General features: G+C 45.2%; 1 protein-coding gene across 3 annotated transcripts in view; it reads right to left on the reverse strand.

Moving 5' to 3' along the window:
* The window catches only part of mecp2 (methyl CpG binding protein 2), an 87,831-nt gene that overhangs the window by 57,074 nt on the left and 6,846 nt on the right, over positions 1 to 23,911 (reverse strand). The window contains exon 2 of one of the 3 annotated variants that reach the window (XM_069929264.1): positions 2,720 to 2,839. The exons of 1 other annotated variant lie outside the window; for it this stretch is intronic. In XM_069929264.1, the coding sequence (XP_069785365.1) occupies positions 2,720 to 2,839 (120 nt within the window). Of the gene's footprint in view, positions 1 to 2,600; positions 2,695 to 2,719; positions 2,840 to 23,911 lie in introns of those variants that run through there. One more of the 3 variants, XM_069929265.1, reaches the window with a different exon arrangement.

The following is a 23,911-nucleotide window of genomic DNA, read 5'->3' on the forward strand; positions in this document are numbered from 1 at the left end:
CAACCAGATGAACCTCCTCTTTACATAGATTCCAATGCCAGTACATACATTTTGAAGTAAGGAGACCAGAATTGTACACAGCACATTATACAGTTGCAAAACAACCAGCATATGCTTAAAATCAATCCCTCCAATGATGGCCTATTTGCCTTTGTGATTACCTCCTGCACTAGCAACTAACGCTGCGATTCAAGCACAAGCACTCACAGGTCTTTGCAAAAAAAAAACCCAAAATAAACAACAACACTGGAGCTGCTGTAACATTGGAGACCCGGGGAAGAACGGGGAGCAAAGACACAGCACTCCTCCGTGGGGTCCAACTGCCCTGTCCGACTCCTGCAGGCTTTAAATGGCCCGTTAAAAGAGCCGACGGTGCTTTATTTAAAATCCTGCGATCACGGGGTCTGGGCCCAAGATGGCGGCATCTGTGTTTGGCACCGGCCTCGAGGGTTTGCAGGCTCCTGTGACGGAGCAGCAGGCTGGCGCACGGCAGCAATAATGGGGAGACCACCCCCTTTGTTGAGGAGAAGCAGAGGATCAACGCAAGGACAGTGACCACGGTGGCGTCCAGCAAGGGGCTCTGCGGCTGAAGGACACGGACACACACACACACAGAGGCTGCGGGCCACTTGAGGTCAAAGGACTCACACCAGGCTGTGGGTTGCTGGAGGCTGGCTCACAAGAACCAGATATCGGAAACAGGATTCAAGAGGATGCCAAGGGCAAGGAAGGCTTCTGAAGGGCTCTGGGCATGAAGGCTTCCTGATCGTTTCAAGAGGTGTGCATCTGGAGCTCAGGTTGACGATAGTTCAGACGGGACTCTGTGTGACTGCGGAGGCTGTGGGAGCACTGGAGGTGAATCTACAGACACTCAGTAACTCTGGGGGGAATTCTCTTTTGCTTCTCTTGCTCGACTGTAAGGGGTACTGGGCAATGTTAATGGTGAATCTTTGTCTGCCTGATGGCAGACTGAAGGCAATTCTGTGTAATATTTTATAACCTGACAGCAAATAGTATCTGATCTGGAAAGCATGCATCAATTTTTCACCATTTAACAACAGTGTGATTTACTTTTCTGCACCATTTCGTGTCAGCAGCAAATTTAGACATGCCGCACTTGTGCTCTTCTCCATATAAAGTACGCACAATGCATGCAGTTGGCGCCCACCACTGATCTCTGCTGCACATCATTAACCAGAGATTGCCAACTAGGGAAACATTCATTTATCCCAACACTTTGCCTTCTGTAGGATTATCAATCCTATTTCCATGCTAATCCTCATTTATTTTAAATGTAGACATAATGCACAGTAACAGGCCATTTCGGCCCAGGAGTTCGTGCCACCCAATTACACCCAAATGACCTACAATCCCTGGTACGTTTCAAATGGTGGAAAGAAACTGGAGCCCTTGGGGAAAACCCACACAGACATGGGGAGAACGTATAAACTCCTTACAGACGGATTTGAACCGCGGTCCCGATCACTGGCGCTGTAAAGGTGTTGCACTAACCGCTACGCCAACTATGCCAAGTTGGAATATTTTGTGCGGCACCTTATCAAACACCTTTTGGAAGTGGAAGTAGTCAAATCCATCTATTCCACTACTCACACTGCACTCATTAGACTCTCAAAGAACACAAAACGTCACCCCAAAACCAGGGGTCGTCTTTTATGGCAGGTATACAATGCGAACCTTAACAGCGAAGTCTCAGCACTTGCCCCAGTGCCAAGTTTAAAATCTGAACATTGACAGTGAAGTCTCAGTGCTTCACTGCGGGGTCCATTTGCCTAGTCCAACTGCTGTCGGCTCCGAACAGGCTTTAAACAGCCTGTTAAAGAAGCTGACGGTGGCTTATTTTAAAATGTGCTAATAAAATGTAAACTGGGTAATTTGGTTTTAAAATATTGTAAATTAGTATATTAAATGGACATTCCACTAGGCAGCAGTAAGTGCCAGACTTGAGGGAGTCTTATACAGCGAGTCTCGCTCAAAACCTATATTGTAGGTGGAAATTCTGGGGTCATCTTATATATGTGGCACAGTTGATGTAGTGGTCAGCGCAACACCTTTACAGCGTCAGGGATCGGGACCATGGTTTGACTCCCGCACTGTCTTTAAGGAGTTCTCCCCAAGTCTGCGTGGGTTTTCCCGGGGGATTTAGTTTCCTCCCACCGTTCATTAATGTGCTGGAGGTGTAGGATAATTGGGTGTAAATTGGACAGCAAGGACTCAAGGCTTGAAATGGCCTGTTACCATGCTGTATGTCTAAATTTAAATTTTAAACATCTAAAGCATCATCTTACACGTCGGCATGCAGGGCAGTTGAACATGACCTCCCCTTCCTGCATCTCCCTGACAGAACAATTTCTATTCAGATGTCTCGGTATTTCCTCCTTCATGATAACTTCAAACATTAATAAGGGTTTTGGTAAAGGTGAAAGGTGAAGGTGGCAAGATTAAGACCTTACTGCTTTGATCAAGAAGAAAGAAAGCATGGCACAGAGAGACAGCTGAAACTGAGGAATGCAGAGTGGATTGGAGAGACGTAAAGAAACTGGGAGGGCAAAAGCATCATTCTCCGTAATTCTTGCCCTTACAATGGATTCTGGCACAAGACACATCTTCTCTTTCCTCTCTGCATTCCGTAGGGATCACTCCCTCCACGAATCCCCATTCCATCTCACCGATCGCCCCCATGCCGCAAGAAGTGTCTCACTTGCATCTTTTTCCCTCTCCACTATTCGGGGCCAAGTGAAGCAACACCTCGCCTGTGGATCTGTCGGGGTCGTTGACTGCATTCGGTGCCTCCGACATGTCCTTCTCTGTAGCGGGGAGACTGGACACAAATTGGGAGGTCACTTCGTTGAGCACCTTCACTCTTGTCTGCTGCAACAGCAAGAACCTCCCAGTAGCCAACCACCTGAACTCCCCACCCCACGGCCGCTCTGACGTGTCTGCCCATGGCCTCATGTCCTACCAAATTGGAGGAACAATGCCTTGTGTTCAGTCTTAGCAGTCTACAATCAGGCAGCAATAATTTCAGTCCAACCCCCGGCCCCTCTCTCATCTCTGTCTCTATTCTTCCTCCTCCTCACCCCCTACCCCCTTTCCTATCAAAACCATCTTTCTTAGCTCTCTGCTCTCTCCCCATCACTTCTCACCTTCCTTTTCTTGCACTCTCCCATCTGTATTCATCTATTACCTCTTACCTGTTAACCTGTGTCCTCCTCCTTCTCCTCCCACCCTCTACATTTTCATTCAGGCACCTGCCTGATTTTCCGACTCTTGAAGAAGGGCTCGGACCCAAAACAGTGACACTCTTTTACTCTCTCTGGATGTTGTGTGACCTTCTGAGTTTCTCCAGCACTTTTGTGTACTGCACTAAATGCCAGCATCTGAATACTTTCATCTTTACCACCTTTAACACCCTTATAAATATAGTCAAAAGTTCAGATGTATTGTCAGAGTACACACGACATCACATACAACCCTGAGATTCTTTTTCCTGCGGGCCAGGCAGAAGTTCTACTTATTGGTAGTGTAAAAAAAACAAATCCGCTCTCCAAGAAAATATGGATGCAAAAGAGAGAAATGTTAACAAGGAGGAGGTGGAATCAAACTGTTCAATACAGAAAATAAATATTCAGTAATAAATAATGTGCAAAGAGTCTTTAAATGAATCCTGATGGAGCTTATCATTGAGGAGTCTGATGGTGGAGGGGAAGCAGCTGTTCCTGGACCTGGGGGTGCAAGTCTTGTGGCACCAACACCTCTTTCCTGATGGCAGCAGCAAGAGCAGAGCGTGTGCTGGGTGGAGTGGGTCCTTGATGTTCGCTCTCCGACAGCAGCATTGCCGGCAGATGATAGGCAGGGTTTTGCCTGTGATAACACGGACTGCATCCACTACCTTTTGCAGGGCTTTACGCTCAGGGGTTATTGGTGTGCCCCATACAAGGCCGTGAATATATCTGCACCCTTTCCAGTTCAGTGACATCTTTTGAGAAGCAAGGCAACCGGCACTGTGCTCCAAATACAGCTGTAAAATGTCATCACAACTCCTATACACTAATACCCTGACTGAAATCAAATGCGCCAAATATCTTCTTCATCATCCTGCCTATCTGTGTCACCACTTCAGCAAATTATGTACTTTAACCCCTCGATATTCGCAGTTCAACAACACTCTGCAGGGCCCGGCCATTTTCTGTGCACATTTTGCCCTGGGTTGACTGAACAAGTTTCAACACCTTGCACTTATTAAAATTACACTTCAGCATCCATTCCTTGGCTTGCCAACTCAGTTGATCATTGTAATCTTAGATTGCAATCCCATTGTAACCTAAGACAGCAGGTTCACCACATTGTGATGCCCCTATTAAGGCTGTGTGCTCAAATATGCCAAAACATTTTCAACATTAAAGAGCAACTAGACCTCTAAAGATCAACTCTGGCTGAACACAGTTTTGGGATATCCAATTCAAAATAACTCAATGAATGTGCATACTTGACCAGGCAGTTATATATATAAATGGAAAATGTTTTCGGGTCAATAAGAGCATGAACATAAGTCTACAGTTAATAAAACTCAATCCCAAATTACCTGCAATTTTAAAAAAAATTTAGACTTACAGGCCCTTCCGGTTGTGACTCCCAAATACCTACAACCCTCACATTTTGAACAGATGGAGGAAGCCCACGCAGATACGTACTCCTTACAGACAGCGCGAGATTCAAACCCTGGTCATTGGCACTGAAACAGTGTGGAACTAACCTCTACGCTAACTGTGCTGCCCTAATCAAGCTGCAATATATTCTAAAGTGTAGTGATGCCGAGATACACTTTGTTGAGCACATCTTGCTCCAGCACGTATCTTCTTATGACCTAGAAATGCAAGATTCTTTGTGAAGAGTTGAGGAGATTCAGTACGTCTCCGAAGACTCTTGAAAACTTCTACAGGTGGAGAGCATACTGGCTGGCTGCATCACTGTCTGGTATGGAGGCACCATCATTCAGGACGAGAATAAACTCCAGAAGGTAACTCGGCCTGCGACATCACAGGCACCAGTCTTCACTCCATCGAGGACGTCGACATGAGGCGGCGTCTTAAAAAAGCAGCCTCTATGAAGTCCTCCACTATCCAGGCCATGCTCTCTTCACTCCCATTGGGAAAAAGTTACAGGAGCCTGAAGACGTGCACTTAGCGGCACAAGGACAGCTTCATTCCCTCCGCCGATCAGATTCCTGAATGATCAATGAAGCACAGACACTACCTTAGACTTCTCGTTGACAATTTTTACTTATTTTGAAAGGTGGTTTATGTGAATGTTTGCACTGCAAAAATGCCGCAAAACAACAAATTTTGTGACGTGTTCAGGACAATAAATTCTGATTCTGAAGATGGGAGTTGATCTGAGCACTCCTCGCTAAAGATGTCCAAATTTTTTTTAAAAAGGACTTCAATGCCTCATGACCAGTATTCCACTTCAATCAGCAGTTTAAAGAAGGAAAAAGCTTTTGACTTGGAATTCAGCAGAAACAGTTTGGGAGCACAGTCAACTATCTTCCATTTTCAGATGTCTATCTGCTGTGATTTGCCACCCCTCTCCATTTTGTTTTCCAATTTCCCCTAATTTCTATTCCACACAAAACCAGTCACAGTCTCCCTGTGATTGACAGAGCCACTAAACATGCACAGCTTCGGATGAGCAGGATGGGGTTTTTTTAATTTGGAGCTCTGACGATCTTATTTACATACATTAGGCAAATCTAGCGTGCTTCTATTGCACATCAGAATTCAAAAAGGTAAACTGAAATGCTTTGCATGTGACAAAATGGAACAACGCAATGGTCTCTTTTATTATTGTTAAAAAACTGCAACTAATTCTTACTGAAAGCGGCGCATTTTTAAGATGAGAGAGAGGGATCGTGTTAATTTTCCGTTGAAATTGAGTCATCATCTGCCAGTCAATTAAGATAGGGGCTGGTGGCCAGTACAAGCTCTCACCTTCAAGGCAACAGCATCTGGCCTCTCAGTTGGCCACAGTACCTCATGCTGTTGGACTTGTTGTAGCTTTCCTTTCTGCTGAAATTTAACAAGTAGCTCTGATTTCCACAAGCTCGAAATAAAACTTCCAGAACAATCCAGACTCTTGGCTCAGCCCTGGGGGCAGGGGGAGCGGTCAATGTGTGCAGAAACATTGAGAAAGAAGGCCATTGTTGACTAAAGCTTAAAAACAATTTAGTGATACAGCACAGCAACAAGCCCTTCTGGTCCTCGAGCCTGTGCTGCCCCAATACACCCATGTGTAATGAAGCTGGAGCATCCGGAGGAGTCCCATGCAGACACAGCAAGAACACACAAACTCCTAAATTAGAACCCAGATCGCAATGCTCCCCAACTCGACCCAAGCACTTAAACATTTAGAAGAATGAGAGGGGATCTTATAGAAACATACAAAATTATGAAAGGCATGGATCAGATAGAGGTAGGTAAGTTGCTTCCATTGGTGGGGAGACCAAAACTAGGGGACACAGCTTCAAGATCCAGGGTTGTTGATTTAGGACAGAGATGAAGAGGAACTGCTTTTCCCAGAGGGAAAATTCACTGTCCATTGAAGCAGTGGAGGCCACCTCAGTAAATATATTAAAGACAAGGTTGGATCTAACAGATATGGGGAAAAGAGAGATTGGTGGAGATGAGCCTATCATCAGATCAGCCATAATCACATTGAATGGCACAGCAGACTTGACGGGCTGAATGGCCGACTCCTGCTCCTATTTCTTATGTTCTATCACTATCAGCTTTAAATATACTCAACAATCCAAAACCCAAAGTCCACTGGGGAGAGACAATTCCAAAGACTCTTGATATCGTGTGACAAAACCTCCCATCACAGTTTTAACTGGATAATCCAATTCTGAACCAGAGACCCCAGCTCTTGGTTATGCAGTCAGAGGTAAACAGATTCCTGACATTCACCCTGCCAATCTTTCAAAAGAAGCTGTATTTCAAAGCTATCACCTCTCATTCTTCTAAACTATTAGTTTCATCGAAAGGTATTTTACTGGAGGAAACGGGTGGAACCGAACTCAGCATCCACCGTTTAATGCTTTCAAGATAGAACTGTGCAAAATTGCCGGTGGTGATAGAAGGGGACTGGGTGCATAAATAGCAGCGTATAAACTTAAAAACTCCCATGGCTTTGTGCCACATGCAAGCCATATTACTTTCCATAGAACAATATAGCACAGAAACAGACCTTTTGGCCCTTCTAGTCAGACCTGATGAGAGAGTGCAGCCCACACAACATTCAAGGGACTCAACACCCAGGTTGAAGCAGCCTGTTTGCTTGGCACCCTATCCACTCCTCAATCACAGCTCTGTGGCTGCATTATGTCTATCTGCAAAGTACACAGCACATTGGTGAGTCTATTTACCGCAGTTAGTAAGTAAGTGAACACAAGTTTTTATGACAGTAGACCAGTATCATGGCCAAATTGCAGGAATGAATCTCTTTTTCAAATGCGCAGAGAGAGGCGACTTTCCCCACCTGCACAGGCACACACAGGTGAGAATCTCAGAATCAGAATTTATTGTCATGGACATGTCACAAAATTTGTTCTTTTGTGGCAGCATTATAGTGTAAATATTGCAAAAAAAAATCACATTTCAAAAATAAAGTGTGCAAGAAAACAGGATAAAATGAGGCAGTGTCTGGGGTTCATTGTCCATTCAGGGGAAGAGGGGAAGAAGCTGTCCCTGTGCTTCCTCCTCATTAACCCTCAACACAGGTGCACCCCAAGGATGTGTGCTTAGTTCTACTCGTTATATGCTCATGACTGTGTGGCCGAGCACAATTCCAATGTCATCTACAAGTTTGTCGTTGACACCAAAGCTGTCGGCAGAATCACAAACGGTAATGAGGAAACGTACAGGGAGGAGATAGATCAGCTCGTTGAATGATGTAACGACAACAACCTTGCATTCAATGTCAGCAAAACCAAGGAGATGATTGTGGACTTCAGGAAGTAGTCAGGGGAGCACGACCCAGTCCTCATCTAGGGTTCAGTAGTGGAGAGGATCAAGAACCTCAAATTCCTGGGTGTCAACATCTCCGAGGGTCTGTCCTGGAGTCTCCACATTGATGCAATCACCAAGAAGGCTAGCCAGCAGCTATACTTTGTTTGAGGAGATTCGGTATATCACCAAAGACTCTCGTAAACTTCTACAGGTGTACTGTGGAGAGCATTCTGGCTGGTTGCATCACTGCCTGGTATGGAGGTGCCAACTCTTAGGACAAGAATAATCTCCAAAGGGTTGTTAACTTGGCCTGCAACATCACAGGCACCAGATCACTTCATCGAGGCCCTCTTTACTCTGCTACCATCAGGGAAAAGATCCAGGAGCCCAAAGACGAGCACTCAGCGACACAAGAACAGCTTCTTCCCCTCTGACATTAGATTCCTGAATAACTAATGATCCACAGACATCACCTCACTTTTTGTACACCATTATTTTTATTATTATTTTATTTTTTATAGTACCGTTATGAGATGGTTATAACATGAATGTTTGCACTGTGATACTGCCACAAAACCCTGAATTTCATAACAATAAATTCTGACTCTGTGCTCATCTTCAGGCTCCTGTACCTTTTCCCCGATGGTAGCAGAGTAAAGAGGGCATGGCCTGGGTGGGTGGGGTGTCTTTGAGGACAGAGGCTGCTTTATTAATACTTATCGATGTCCTTGACAGAGTTGTATCTGTGATATTGCAGATCAAGTTAACAACTCTCTGGAGCCTTTTCCTGATCCTGTGCACCTCCAAACCAGCCAGTAATGCGACCGATCAGAATGCTCTCCGCGATACACCTGTGGAGGTTTGAGAGTCTGAAACTCCTCATGAAGTAGAGCTGCTGGCAAGCCTTCTTCATCATTGCATTGCAGATACACACTTTATGGTGCTACACATCTAATCAGCAGAAAATGAGGAAAAACCTCAGATGCCTCTTGAAAGAAGCAGACAACTATTGTTTTTAGACTGCAGGCACGTAACAGCACAATCAAAGAATTTGCTGCTGCACGGGTAGTCTAAAAAGGGACATGCAGGAATTATGAGTCAATTCCTGCACCGCAATTTATCCTGTAGGACCCCTCCAACATTTTGGAGGAAGCCTACAGTGTCGTACCGAGAAAAATTCGTTGACGGTCATCCACTCTACTGCACGTCCAACCACTGGGACTGTCGCAGTCAAGGACTTGCAGTCTAAAAAGGAGTCCAGTGTGAAAGACCACAAAGGCAGTAATTATGTTAATTTCCCCCCACAATTTTCCTGACATTGCAGTCTAAAAAAATGGGGAGAAATTGGCAGCATGGGGCCTGTAGAAAGCTTTGCCTTTCCTCTGCCTCCCACCGTAATTCACAGTTCCTAGTAACATTCTGGAAATAGTTTTTGGACTGCATTTCTTTAAATCTTCAATTACATCTCTGAGGCAGATACCTCTGGAGAGGAACACCTTCGGCAAATTTCCATAACAACAAAGAGAGATAGTAAACAAGGCAGCTACAGATTTAGTCAGTGAAAAGCTGAAATATTTTCACGAGAAATAATTTGCTTGGGGCTCCTATGAAAGCACAGCACGCTCATCACACAAGAGTAGGAAATTCCTCATTCAAAGACCAACCTGCATTCAAATATCTGGTCTCAGAGCAACGCAGTATGCCTCACATCCTTTTGGGGTCAGGGAGGCAGTTGGGGGGGAGGGGGAAGCCATGGTTCTGAGGGCTGGTGTCTGACGAGCATCCGCTGCTGTTGGTGTGAATTGGTGAGGAGACGATCTAACAACACTACTGACAGTGCCTGTAGTCTAATAGCACGCTGACTCACCCTCCCTCCCCTGATTAACACCGGAGTTCAACCATTAAATTCATCTCTGCACACTCTTAGTTTTCGCAGCTTTCGTGGGAAAATTGAGAGCTTCCTCCAGCTGAAACAACCTGAAGGCTGTGCCTGAGGATAAGGACTCGACAAAAGGCTGTGACAAGGAGGTACTTCTTTGACATGAAAATGACTCGCAAACCGTTGAAATACTGTACCTCAGAAGACTGGATAATTGTTGAATATAACTGCCCAAAGAAACAGTGGAGGCTTTCTCACTGAATATATTCAAAACAAATTTAAAATTTAAAATTTAGATGTTCAGCACGGTACAGGCCCTTCTGGCACACGAGTCCGTACCGCCCAATTACACCCAATTAACCTCCAACCCCCATACGTTTTGAACAGTAGATAGAAACTGGAGCCACAGGAGGAAACCCACATGGACACGGGGAGAACGTACAAACTCCTTAGAGACAGTGTTGGATTGGAACCCTGGTCCAGTCGCTGGCGCTGTAACAACATTGCGCTAACTGCTAAGCCAATTGTGCCACCCCTGGATGGCAGAAGACAAATGACACCTCCTGTTTTTCTTCCTTATGGGGATATAGAACACACACTTGGGAAGGTTGAGAAAGCAGGAAGTTCATCATGTTTGAAGAATGGTATCTGGCACCTCCTGGGATTGGTTATATGCCTTTCTGGTTGCTTGAAACTTACTCTTACAAGGCCTAACTAATACACCTGAATTAAGAATAAACAGTTTAAAAGACAAAAATACTCTACTGTCCTTACACTGAACAAACTTCACTTGCATCAATATATAACTTTAAAGCACTTTACTTTATTTTTGTCACATTCTTTGAAAACAATTAACTGTTGTTGCATCTGCAGGTTCCTTCCCTTCCACAGAGCCGCCCGAAAGACAAAGAACAACATTATAGATAATTAACCCCCCACCAAAGTTTACAGATGATGCCTATGCCATTGTTGTTTCACACAACATTATCAAAAATCTGCTAGGGCCAAAGCCCAACCAAGGCTCTCCAAAGGCTGGATATTAGCTCCCATCTTCACCAAAGGTTTCCGTTACTTCAGAAAACATTAACTTTTACAATTTTAAACATATTTTTACCTAATATTGTATTCTTACTTATTTTCATTTTAAAATTTATTTTCTTCATTTTTTTTTGCCATTTGCTTGACTTTACAGTTGCCAGGTTTTACTTTATCTAAACATCCGTTTGAAGAACGATAACCCCAATCCCCTAACAATTGATACATCTTTCAGCTTGCACAGATGCAATGAGCGAATTAGACTCCTCCGATGTCACCAAGTTTTTCACATCTATGCATTTCTAATCCTGCCTGGAATACCGAGAAGAATCCCAATCTGACAGATTTACCTTTGTTCCTCTGTCATCACAGGGGGGTGGGGAGAAAGAAACTTCTCAACAGCATGGAAATAAGGAGCAAAAGAGGACAGGTCCTCTCAAGCAGGCGTCATGCAACAAAGATCGTACTTGACATTCATCACAAACTCTAAAAGAGGCTACGCCAACCACAATCATGTCTCTGAACTCATACCTTTGCTCAAAGGTCACTACGCCGTGAAGAGGAAAATAAATTGTCCTCAACCTTGCCTTATAAAGTCAAAGCTGACTGCAGCTTCCTTACTGCTCTGACTGATATCACCAGCTCTACAAAAGGGAGGAAACTGTTCCGAGAACCGTCCTCCACACAAGACTTAGCAGCGGACTATGAAACCTTGGTACATTGGGAGAGGTGTCATCGCTGATTCGCTGGGAGTAACAAAATGTACAGTTTCTCAGTATTCGGTCACAGATCATTACCCTGAACACCGACTTCAACGTCAAAAACCGTCTTGTTTCTGTGTTATCAACGAATCTCTCACCTCAGTGACCCCGAACACATCAGATAAGCTGACATCCATCCCAATGACTAAAGGGTCGGCTATGCAGCCCAAAAAAATGCCCTTCTGCCCATCTCGAGCTGGTCCCAGTTACCTGTGCATGACTCATTTCTCAGTCCCTATCCTCTCCACATTGCTGTCCAAATATCTCCATAACAGGGCAGCATGGTTAGCATAGCAGTTGGCGCCACGCTGTTCCAGCATCAGTGATCAGGACTGGGGTTCAAATCCCATGTTGTCCATAAAGAGTTTGTATGTTCTCCTTATGTCTGTGTGGGTTTTCCCCAGGGGCTCTGGATTCCTCCCACCCTTGAAAAAAAATACCAGGGTATAGGTTAATGGGGTTTCTACCTCTTCCTCTGGCAGCACATTCAATAGGCCGTAAAACCCTGTTGTCCAGAATTCAAGCAACAGGCAGCCTCAATCAACCGGCAAAAAAAAATATGGAAAATAAATAGGTAAAAGATACAGGTTTAAAATTGGCTTGCCTCACCGTTATTTCATCAATCCATCCAACACTCAATCTCAAGCAATTTATCTGCCATCGACCAATCTCAACAGGTGCCAGATACCAGGGGTTTTACTGTACAAATATTTTGGGGTGATTCATTTGCCTCTGAATATAAAAAAGTTTGCCCCTCAGGTCCCTTTCAAATCTTTTTCCCTTCACCTTAAACCAATGTCCTTAGTCAAGTCAGGTTTATTGTCATCTGCATAAATACAACCCAGTAAAACAGCGTTCTCAGTCCTCGGTGCAAAACACACAGACAAGCAATACATACACAGGACAAGTATTTCAAATAAATAAATATTGTTTTGTGAATACTTAAGTCTCGGAGGGTCAGTGTGAACAGTTCCTTTGGCCGTTCATTCATTCTCACTGCCTGTGGGAAGAAGCTGTTCCCCAGCCTGGTGGTGCTGGCTCTGATACTCCTGGATCTCTTCCCTGACTGGAGCACCTGAAAGATGCTGTGTGCACAGGGGTGGAAGGGGTCCTCAATGATTTTGCCTGCCAGATCACGACAATGGGGGGTGGGGGGGGGTGAGGAGGGAGACTCCAGTGATCCTCTCTGCCACTCATATGGTCCTGTGAATTGACCTCCGATCCATTTCTCTGCAGCAACCTTAGGCTCTCCTACTTGGGAATAGAACTTTATCTGGTTCCCTCATGATTTTGTTTGCAGCTATAAAGTCAACGCCCAGACATTTCGGGGGGCGGGGGGGGGGGAATGTCCCAGTATTAATTCTCACAGCTTTTAGACAGAGAAACGTTGAAGATACTTTAGTTTGCAAGTACCCCTGCCACAAACTGGCAGGCACGGGGATTTGGAGATATCCTGTGTTCTTCCCATTGGTACTAGGCAATAAGCCAGGTAGATTACTAGTTTATTAATATCGTGTTTGCTATGCCACTAGATCCACCCATGTGGCATCAATTTAGTTCATCTCAGTGGTGGTGGATCCAACAATTCACCTCAGAAAGGGTTAGAGAGAAAAAACCCAGCTCAAATACGTGTGGAAATGTCCAAAAACGAACATTAGGTGAAGGCAGTATTAAACTCCATCCACGAACAATGACCTAGTGCAATAGTTCTTGACATTTCCCACCCCCCCCACCCACTCACATAAGTAACCCCTTACCAACCACAGAGGTACACTATGCCATAGTTGCTCTGTGGTGTCTGTCAGGCCCCTCGCCGGAGTGCTACTGGTACCATTGTAACCCAGTACTACCTGTCGCATGGTCGGCGACTAAACCAGCTCTCTCATCAAACTTGCCTAGTGTGGAGGGTGGCTAGACCCGTCAAAGGGCGGGCGAACCCTCTCCTAGGGTCAATGGCCATCTAGCAAACACGTGCCGTGAAGTGTGGAAAGAGCATCCCTTGCATCAAAGCTTGATCTGGCCATTCACTGCACCATAACTTCCCACCATGTCGCTGGATCCTGGAGGGGATGTCGAGGGGGTGGGTCTGGGCCTGTGCAACCCCCTACTCACCTAAATCCATTCACGCACATGCTGTTCCTTTCTGTGGAGTGGGGTATCCTCATATCAAACCCCACAAACTGGGATGGATAGCCAGATATACAAGGTGGTATGTGAGTGGAAGAAAACAAGGTTGAGAACCACTGACCTAGAGGGTTCCTGTGGCGAATTTCCCCTCAGGAGAGGAAAGAATGGGAAAGGGAAATTTGGTTAAGATAGCAGAAATGTAATCCACCACTCTCAGTCAAAAGGCACCATCTGTTGGGAGATTAAACCAATCAGATATGAAGGATATGCAACAGAACAAAATTATGTTTATAGTAATGTTTATGTGTGTGCCTAAAATAGTAATGTGATAGCCCTAGCTACTAATTCAGCAAATCCCAGCTCAAATTACAATTCAAAAATTGAGTTTGCTTTAATATGCCACATTTGAAAAAGAAATTGGAATCAGTCAAGCATGAAAGAGTTGGAATTTTGGAAAACCAAACTTATTTATTAAACTCCAAAAGCTGTGAAACACACCCAGACTGACCCAGGTCCATTCCAATGGAAGTAAAACATGAAAGTTTGCAAACATCAGGGTTGAACTGAAAGCACAATGCTGGAGAAACTCAGCAGGTCAAACAGGGTCCTTTATACAGCAAAGATAAAGATGCATAACCAACGTTTCAGGCTTGAGCCCTTCTTCTCAGTATCTCAAGCCTGAAATGTTGATAATGTATCTTCATAAACTACACTGTTTGATCAGCTGAGATTCCTCAGCATTGTGTTTTACACCATCCCAATGGAGTTGATTCTCAAGCATCTTCTGAGTCAGTCTGGACAGCTGTATTATTCTATTGCTCCCCTCTTAGGGTGAGAATTATTAGCCCGATCCACATCCAGTGGCTTCTCTTTCAAAACTTAAAAGTGCAATGGTAAAGTTAATCTGATGTTTCTTTGGCTTGGCTTCGCGGACGAAGGTTTATGGAGGGGTATGTCCACGTCTGCTGCAAGCTCGTTGGTGAGTGACAAGTCCAATGCGGGACAGGCAGCCACGGTTGCAGCGGTTGCAAGGGAAAATTGGTTGGGGTTGGGTGTTGGGTTTTTCCTCCTTTGTCTTTTGTCAGTGAGGTGGGCTCTGCGGTTTTCTTCAAAGGAGGTTGCTGCCCACCGAACTGTGAGGCGCCAAGATGTACGGTTGGAGGCGATATCAGCCCACTGGCGCTGGTCAATGTAGCAGGCACCAAGAGATTTCTTTAAGCAGTCCTTGTACCTCTTCTTTGGTGCACCTCTGTCTCGGTGGCCAGTGGAGAGCTCGCCATAGAACACAATCTTGGGAAGGCGATGGTCCTCCATTCTGGAGATGTGACCCACCCAGCGCAGTTGGATCTTCAGCAGCGTGGATTCAATGCTTGCGGACTCTGCCAGCTCGAGTACTTCGATGTTGGTGATGAAGTCATTCCAATGAATGTTGAGGATGGAGCGGAGACAGCGCTGATGGAAGCGTTCTAGGAGCCGTAGGTGATGCCGGTAGATGACCCATGATTCGGAGCCGAACAGGAGCATGGGTATGACAACGGCTCTGTACACGCTGATTTTTGTGTGTTTCTTCAGGTGGTTGTTTTTCCAGACTCTTTTGTGTAGTCTTCCAAAGGCGCTATTTGCCTTGGCAAGTCTGTTGTCTATCTCTTTGTCGATTCTTGCATCAGATGAAATGGTGCAGCCGAGGTAGGTAAACTGGTTGACTGTTTTGAGTTACTGAGCAAGGAACAGCAGGATGAAAATCGAAGAGACCTACGACAGTAGAAAATGCAAGTCTGCATACAAGAGGAAGGCAGAAAACAACCATCAGTTAGAGTTTCAACCAACCCCTACTTCTGTAGAGAGCATCCTGGCTGGCTACATCACAGAGTGGTACAGTTGTTGAAGAGAAATGGATATGGGTGAATCCACAGGACTATAAGAACAGCAGAGGATCACTGGGGTCTCCTTCCCACCACCCCCCACCACCCCCATTGACATGATCGACCAGAATCGTTGTCTGAAGAGGAAGCACAAAATCATTGAGGACCTCTTCCACCCAGCACACAGCATCTTCCAGCTGCTTCTGTCAGGGAAGAAATACAGGGGTATCAGACCCAGCACCACCAGGCTGAGGAACAGCTTCTTCCCACGGGCAGTGAGAACGCTGAACGAACAAAGGAACTGCTTGTACTAACTATCTAAGACTCTCATATTCACAAAATATTTATTCATATGAATACTTGTCCTGCATATGTATTGTGTGTCTGTATTTATGTTACATCTGGCTGTGTGTCTGCATGTTTTGCACCTAGGACCGGAGAACACAGTCTTATCAGGTTGGATTGTACAACCAGATGACAATAAACAACTTTTCACATATTGAAGAAGATTCTCTCGATCTAAATCAAGCAACCAGATTTTCAGAGACTCCCTTAACTACCCTCACATACCAATAAACATCAATCAACAATAAACTCTCCTTTTTAAATGCACAGCATTCAACAATCCAAACCCAAAGATGCCAGGGATGACTTCAAGTTTTAAAAAAAACACAATGCACCGGGAGCTGTAAATAACAAACAGATAAGATACATTGCAATGCCACTGCATGCCAGAGGCTTCTGAGCCACATCAGGATTCAAATGCACATCTCCAATCTCCTGTGCGCCATGCTTTAATCTCAATCCTGTCACCTTGGGGAGACACAACTCTGGGGCACCCAGGTTTTTTGGAAACAAAATACAATTTGAGCGATCCTGGCCAACAGAATAATAAAGAGAAAATAGGTCCCAATGAACAGGAAAACCACATTTTAAAAGCAATAATCAATGGGGCTTCCACAATCGGTTTTGAAAATGGGTCAGGGGGAAAGAAAAATTATTTATGAAGGAACTCAGCAACATCAAGCCCATGAACCAACTCTGCCTGACTGTAATAGGTGTTTCAGAACTCTGATCCAGAGTAAATCATACACACACAATAGCACATTCAGGCTTAATTTGGAAAAAACCACCCTGTTCAAACCAAAAAGTAATAGATCTATCCAGTGCCTCAAAATGCAGAATTCTGTACCTGATAAGCCCTTGACTCTCAATCATTAAATTAAATTTAAAAATTTTAAATTTAGACATACAGCATGATAACAGGCTCTTCCGGCCCATGACCCCATGCCGCCCAATTACACCCAATTAATCTAAACCCCCAGTGTGTTTTGATCAGTAGGAGGAAACTGGAGCCCCCAGACACCGGGAGAGCGTACAAACTCCTTAGAGACAGTGTGGGGATTTGAACCCCAGTCCCGGTCGCTGGGGCTGTAGCAGTGTTACGCCAAATGTGCCGCCCAATTGTGCATAACAAATCCTTCCTGTCTCCATCTCCAACCCTGAGTCATGTTGGGGCCACATTCCTCCAATCACAGACAACTTTGAGGGTCTCACCCAAAAATATGCCAGGCGTGAAAGCTAACTGCAGGCAGATTAGAGGGAATCCAAATTCAGACACACTCTGGACCTCATCCAACATCCAGAAGCAGGCAATCCAGAATGATCTTTCGACCCTCACTGGTACAAGGTCACCACACTCAATTACAGGGCCTCATCTGTAATTCCACTTGGTGGATGATTTCCAACATCTAATCCATTGATAGAGGAAGATGCCACAGCTGCTATCGGTTTCCCAGGAACTGGGATGCCCAGCTCGGTTCAGCCAGCATTCCACAACAGCTTTTAAAGTGTTTGGGGGCTTCATGCATAACCTGTTGATCTTGTCAACAGACAATCAAAGAACAGGAAAGATATACTTTGAGGCTTCTAATCTGTGGTGTTGATGATCACAGGCAAATAAAATTCGATGAACATTGGCTTTCGTGTCCTTTTTTTAAAAAATTTAGACATAATTAACCTACAACCCTCCCCCCGGTACATTTTTGAAAGGTGGAAGGGAAACTGGAGCACCTGGAGGAAACACGCAGACTCGGGGAGAATGTATAAACTTCTGACAGACAGCGCAGGATTCAAACCCAGGTTACTGGCACTGTAACAGCGTTGCGCTAACTACTACGCCAACCAAGCCGCCCATTTTGTTGAAGTGGGTGTTGAAAACAAGGCAAAGTATCTGGGACTGCCTCAATCAATGACTCTTACAAGAACCTGTAGCAGGAGGGAGTCCAGATTAGAAATGCTTCCCAGGAGTGACCTGCCTATCCAACAGTTGCTCTCCTTCATGTGAAAGATCAAACCTCAAAATATAGCCACTAACCAGTGCGCCTTCAGGACAGGGTTAGAGAGAAATAATGAGTTTTGTGTGGTTGACCGTTTTGAGTTTAATCGGGCACACAAAACTCAAAACGGTCAACCAGTTTACCTATCTCGGCTGCACCATTTCATCAGATGCAAGGATCGACAATGAGATAGACAACAGACTCGCCAAGGCAAATAGTGCCTTTGGAAGACTACACAAAAGAGTCTGGAAAAACAACCAACTGAAAAACCTCACAAAGATAAGCGCATACAGAGCCGTTGTCATACCCACACTCCTGTTCGGCTCCGAATCATGGGTCCTCTACCGGCATCACCTACGGCTCCTAGAACGCTTCCACCAGCGTTGTCTCCGCTCCATCCTCAACATCCATTGGAGCGCTTTCATCCCTAACGTTGAAGTACTCGAGATGGCAGAGGTCGACAGCATCGAGTCCATGCTGCTGAAGATCCAGCTGCGCTGGATGGGTCACGTCTCCAGAATGGAGGACCATCGCCTTCCCAAGATCGTGTTATATGGCGAGCTCTCCACTGGCCACCGTGACAGAGGTGCACCAAAGAAAAGGTACAAGGACTGCCTAAAGAAATCTCTTGGTGCCTGCCACATTGACCACCGCCAGTGGGCTGATATCGCCTCAAACCGTGCATCTTGGCGCCTCACAGTTTGGCGGGCAGCAACCTCCTTTGAAGAAGACCGCAGAGCCCATCTCACTGACAAAAGGCAAAGGAGGAAAAACCCAACACCCAACCCCAACCAACCAATTTTCCCCTGCAGCCGCTGCAACCGTGCCTGCCTGTCCCGCATCAGACTTGTCAGCCACAAACGAGCCTGCAGCTGACGTGGACTTTTACCCCCTCCATAAATCTTCGTCCGCGAAGCCAAGCCAAAGAAGAGAGAAATAATAAGGACCAAGAAAGTCAATGGCCACAAATGTGATTCAGAACAATCGTGTAGCCTATCTAATTTATCGAGGTGCTCCAGAACAATCATAAGGTGGCTTGGGTCAGTGAAAAGTAGGTTCAAGGTCCTTTATTGTCATGTAATAAAGACAATGCATTACACGGAATCTGTCTGTCGTAAGGCAGACAGATTTACCATTGGCAGAAACTACTTGAAACGCCCCTAACAGTTAGAGAAAGAGAAGTGTCCACCCCCCTCCACCCCAAGTCACCGAGTGTCCATGGATTAGCCTCCAGCACTCCCACAGCTTCACAGAGTCCAGTCCAAACCACCAGCAAGCCCGTCACTCAGCCCTCGACACCAACACTAGCTGTGCAACTCCTAAACTCTGCAGGAAGGGGCACTTCATGACCAAATTCTGTGGAGGAACGGCGGGACCTCAGGGCTCAGTCCATGGACCCCTCAAGGTTGCTGCACCAGTTGGTCACGTGTGTTGGCCTTCATTAGTCACAGAATTGAGTTCAAGAGGGGTGAGATCATGTCACAGCTCAAAGAAACTCTGGTTAAACCACATAGAGTAATCAAGATTATTTTACTGTCATGTGATAGAACAAAAAATGTGATATTACATGGAATTTCCTTCAGTCTATCGTAAGGCAGACAAAGATTTGCCATTGGCAGAAATTATCCAAAGCCTTTTACAGCCAGAGAAAGAGAAGTAAAAGAGAGTTCCCTCAGAGTCACTGAGTGTCCGTGGATTCACCTTCAGCGCTCCCGCAGCCTCCTGCCACACAGCCAAGCCATCAGCATCCCAAGCTCCAGGTATACACCTCTGACACCCTCTCACATCCTGCTACTAATACCTGGTACTCCTTCAGACCAGTCTCAAGCAGTCTCCGGCAGTTTGCTGCCCAGTGTGACTCCCTTGACCACAGTCACCCTCATCTTATTGGTTTCCTCACCTTGAGTCACCAACAGCCCTTGCCTCCTGTGTGTTCTTCAGCCTCAGAGCCCCTCACTGGTCCGTCGCCATGGTCACCATCCCTGGGTCATTTCCTCTGCTTGTTCTTCTGAAGAAGGAGGGTGGTCTCCCCATTTTCTGCTTCCCTGGAGTCTGCAATCCCTCGTGCTACTTCCAAATATGGACGCTGCCATCTTGGGCCAGACCCCATGGTCGCAGGATTCTTAAATATAACCACAATCGGCTCCATTTTCAGGCCGTTTAAAGTCTGCACGGAGCTGACGGCAGTCAGACCAGGCGGTTGGAGCTGGCAGCGGCAGCGCTGTGTCTCCACCTCCTGCTCTCCGCGGGTCTCTACCAGTGGCAGCTCCGCCATGTTCCTCCAGAACTACTGAGTAGAGTTATAATCAAATAAAGTATTTACCATATTTACCATTTTTTTTAAAATAGACAAAGTTTATGACAAGCTTTAGCAAGCTGAAGTTAAGTTAGGTTCACTAATTAAAACCAATGCTTATGTTATTTAAGAATTTTAATCACTCTTTCAAGTGGTTCAGCATGCCCAAAGTAAACTTATTTCAAAATTATCATCCTGTGGAAAAATAATTCCAAATTTACCACTCAAATGTCACCCATTACTCTCAAAACATTGCTTCCAACCTCTCAAGGCAGTAAACCCCAAAAGACACCCCTACCTCACCCCAAACAGAAATGCAGCCAAAATCTCAACATCTGGACACACATCTCCTCACTTGTCAGGAAGGCGGAACAGCAACTGTGCTTCCTGAGAAGACTGAAGTGGGCAAGGCTGCTGGCCACCATCATATCAACCTTCTGCAAGAGCTCTATCAAGAGTGTCCTGGCCAGCTGCATCACAGTGCAGTATGGTTGCTGTAGAGCAGGGGTGTCAAACTCAAATTCACAGAGGGCCAAAATTAAAAACTTGAACAAAGTCGTGGGCCAAACTAAATATTTATTGAAAATTTTCAACAACATCTGCATGTTTTCTCTTCTTTCAACATATGTAATGTTAAACTTTTTCTTATTAAAATATGTCTTTAATAATAGTTTTGGTTAAACTCTTTCCAGAAGAAGCATTAACAAATGAGAAATAAAATATTCAATAAATAATATTTCTCTATAGCCTTTCTTTCTTTGGCTTGGCTTCGCGGACGAAGATTTATGGAGGGGTAATGTGCACGTCAGCTGCAGGCTCGTTTGTGGCTGACAAGTCCGATGCGGGACAGGCAGACACGGCTGCAAGGGAAAATTGGTTGGTTGAGGTTGGGTGTTGGGTTTTTCCTCCTTTGCCTTTTGTCAGTGAGGTGGGCTCTGCGGTCTTCTTCAAAAGAGGTTGCTGCCCGCCGAACTGTGAGGCACCAAGATGCATGGTTTGAGGCGATATCAGCCCACTGGCGGTGGTCAATGTGGCAGGCATCAAGAGATTTCTTTAGGCAGTCCTTGTACCTCTTATTTAGTGCACCTCTGTCACGGTGGCCAGTGGAGAGCTCGCCATATAACACGATCTTGGGAAGGCGATGGTCCTCCATTCTGGAGACGAACCTACCCAGCGCAGTTGGATCTTCAGCAGTGTGGATTCGATGCTGTCGGCCTCTGCCATCTCGAGTACTTCAATGTTAGGGATGAAGTCGCTCCAATGAATGTTGAGGATGGAGCGAAGACAACGCTGGTGGAAGCGTTCTAGGAGCCGTAGGTGATGCTGGTAGAGGACCCATGATTCAGAGCCGAACAGGAGTGTGGGTATGACAACGGCTCTGTATACGCTAATCTTTGTGAGGTTTTTCAGTTGGTTGTTTTTCCAGACTGTTTTGTGTAGTCTTCCAAAGGCACTATTTAGCCTTTAAGCTCCTTTTAAATGTATTTTTTTTCACAAGCCAATAAGTCAAAAAAAAACACCTTGCTTCAATGACAAACAGGTTTGTCTTTTAAAATGATGAACATATAGTCTGCCTCCCACCTGTCTTGAAAGGTCCTGTTTTCTGTCTTTCGTTTGGCCATTTTTCGTAAGGGGTTTATTACATGTGAGTTGGGCGACAGGTCGCAGATGCCAATGAAAGTAAAGAGAGGAGGTGGGGGCGATTAGCGGGCTGACGCCAACGCATTTGCAAAGCATTCTGGGATTTGTAGTATTAGCTGTGCTTGTGCTATACTGGCGCGGCGGCCAGCGGGCCAGCTCTAATACATATTTGGTATGATCTTGCGGGCCAAATATAATTATATCACAGGCCAAATTTGGCCCGCGGGCCTGAGTTTGACATGTGTGCTGTAGAGAGATGGATTGGAGGTCAAGCCACAGGATTAAGAGAGGATTAATGGAGTCTCCCTCCCACCCCCCCACATCAACATGATCCACTGAGATCATTGTCTGAAGAGGATGCTCAGAAGCATGGAGGACCCACCCCTTCCACCCTGCACATAGCATCTTTCAGCTGCTCCTGTTGGGGAAAAGATACAGGAGTATCAGAGCCAGCTCCATTTGGCTGAGGAACAGCTTCTTCCCACGGTCAGTAAGAACACTGAACGACCAAAGGAACTGCTCACACTGACCCTCCGAGACTTTAAAATTGCCGAAACAACATTTATTTATTTATTTGTGTGCATGAATAATGTCCTGAATATATATTGTTTGTACGTGTGTTATGTCTGGGTGTGTGTCTGCGTGTTTTGCACCGAGGACCAAAGAACACTGTTTCATCAGGTTGTATTTGTGCAATCAGATCTGTGTAGTGTTATGAGCCCAAAGGACCCCTAAACCCAGCAGCAATAGATATTCACCAAGACAAATGGTTACTTAAACAAAAATTGCTTTTAATTATTTTTAAACATGAAAATAGTATCAAACTCTAACTTATTACTATGAACTTACTTAACCCCCTTCTAATTCTAAGCGCACGTGTATGTAAGGTGTGTGTAAGTTTAGAAAAGTTCTTTAATTCACAGTCCAATCTCACTTCTCATTCCTCCAAGTTCACTGGTTGCAGGGAATTCTTATACTGTGCACAGAATTTAACATTTATGAATTTCATCAGGCTTTGGTGCTTGAAAGGAAAATGGTTACCACTCAGAAAGGATCTTGTCGATTTTCAGAGAGAGATTTGTTGTTCGCTGGATACAAACTAATTCCGTCTAATCAGCCACATCAGTGTCTTGCTGAATAAACTTGCCCCATCAGGGTTTTTCAGATGATAACCTCTTTCTTTCAGGTCACCAGAGTTCCTTTTTGTTTCTCTTATTTCAATTGAAACATTAGGCAGCCAGTCCTCTCCTCTTGTATGGACCACAAGAGCTTTGACCAGGCTGAACTAAGCACTCACAAACCGTCTTCAAAATGGGGTTTTTCCACAAGCTTGCCAGCTTGTCCTGTTCCAGTCCCAGCTGCTGCTGCTGAACTGAATTCTCCCTCTCTCAGAGAAAAGCCTGTTTTATTCGCAAACTGCACTCAGATAGCCTATGGCTCCGAACCTAATCCTCCGTGTTCTTTTATCTGATGCTTTTCAAAACAACAATCCATTAGTGAAGTCCCTTGGGCACTCTTCAAAGTTTTTGCAAAGGCACTCGAAGCCGGGCCTGTCTGGCTTGAGTCAAGCTCCAGTATTTTAAATGAAATCTGTTTTGAAGTGTTTGTATGTGACCTACACTAAAAACCTGCGACAATTTATCTCCCTAAACATACTATATATAATATAAAATACAACATAATCTGTCTCAGTACCGATCACCCAAATGACTATCAAGGGGGACAGGGTGGTCTCAATTCTATCCTCAGGTAAAACATATTCACGTCAATTGCAGACATTAACTGGTTCATGACAAGATGAAATAAGAGAGCCAAGCCCGGGTCTACAAAATTCAGACTACATGGTTGGTGTAGCAGTTAGCGCAATGCCTTTACAGCACCAGCGATCGGGACCGGGGTTCGAATCCCACACTGTCACAAGATCAAGGAACAGAAGTAGGCCATTCA

The sequence above is a fragment of the Narcine bancroftii genome, chromosome 3 (genome assembly GCF_036971445.1).
Source record: "Narcine bancroftii isolate sNarBan1 chromosome 3, sNarBan1.hap1, whole genome shotgun sequence".
NCBI lineage: Eukaryota > Metazoa > Chordata > Chondrichthyes > Torpediniformes > Narcinidae > Narcine > Narcine bancroftii.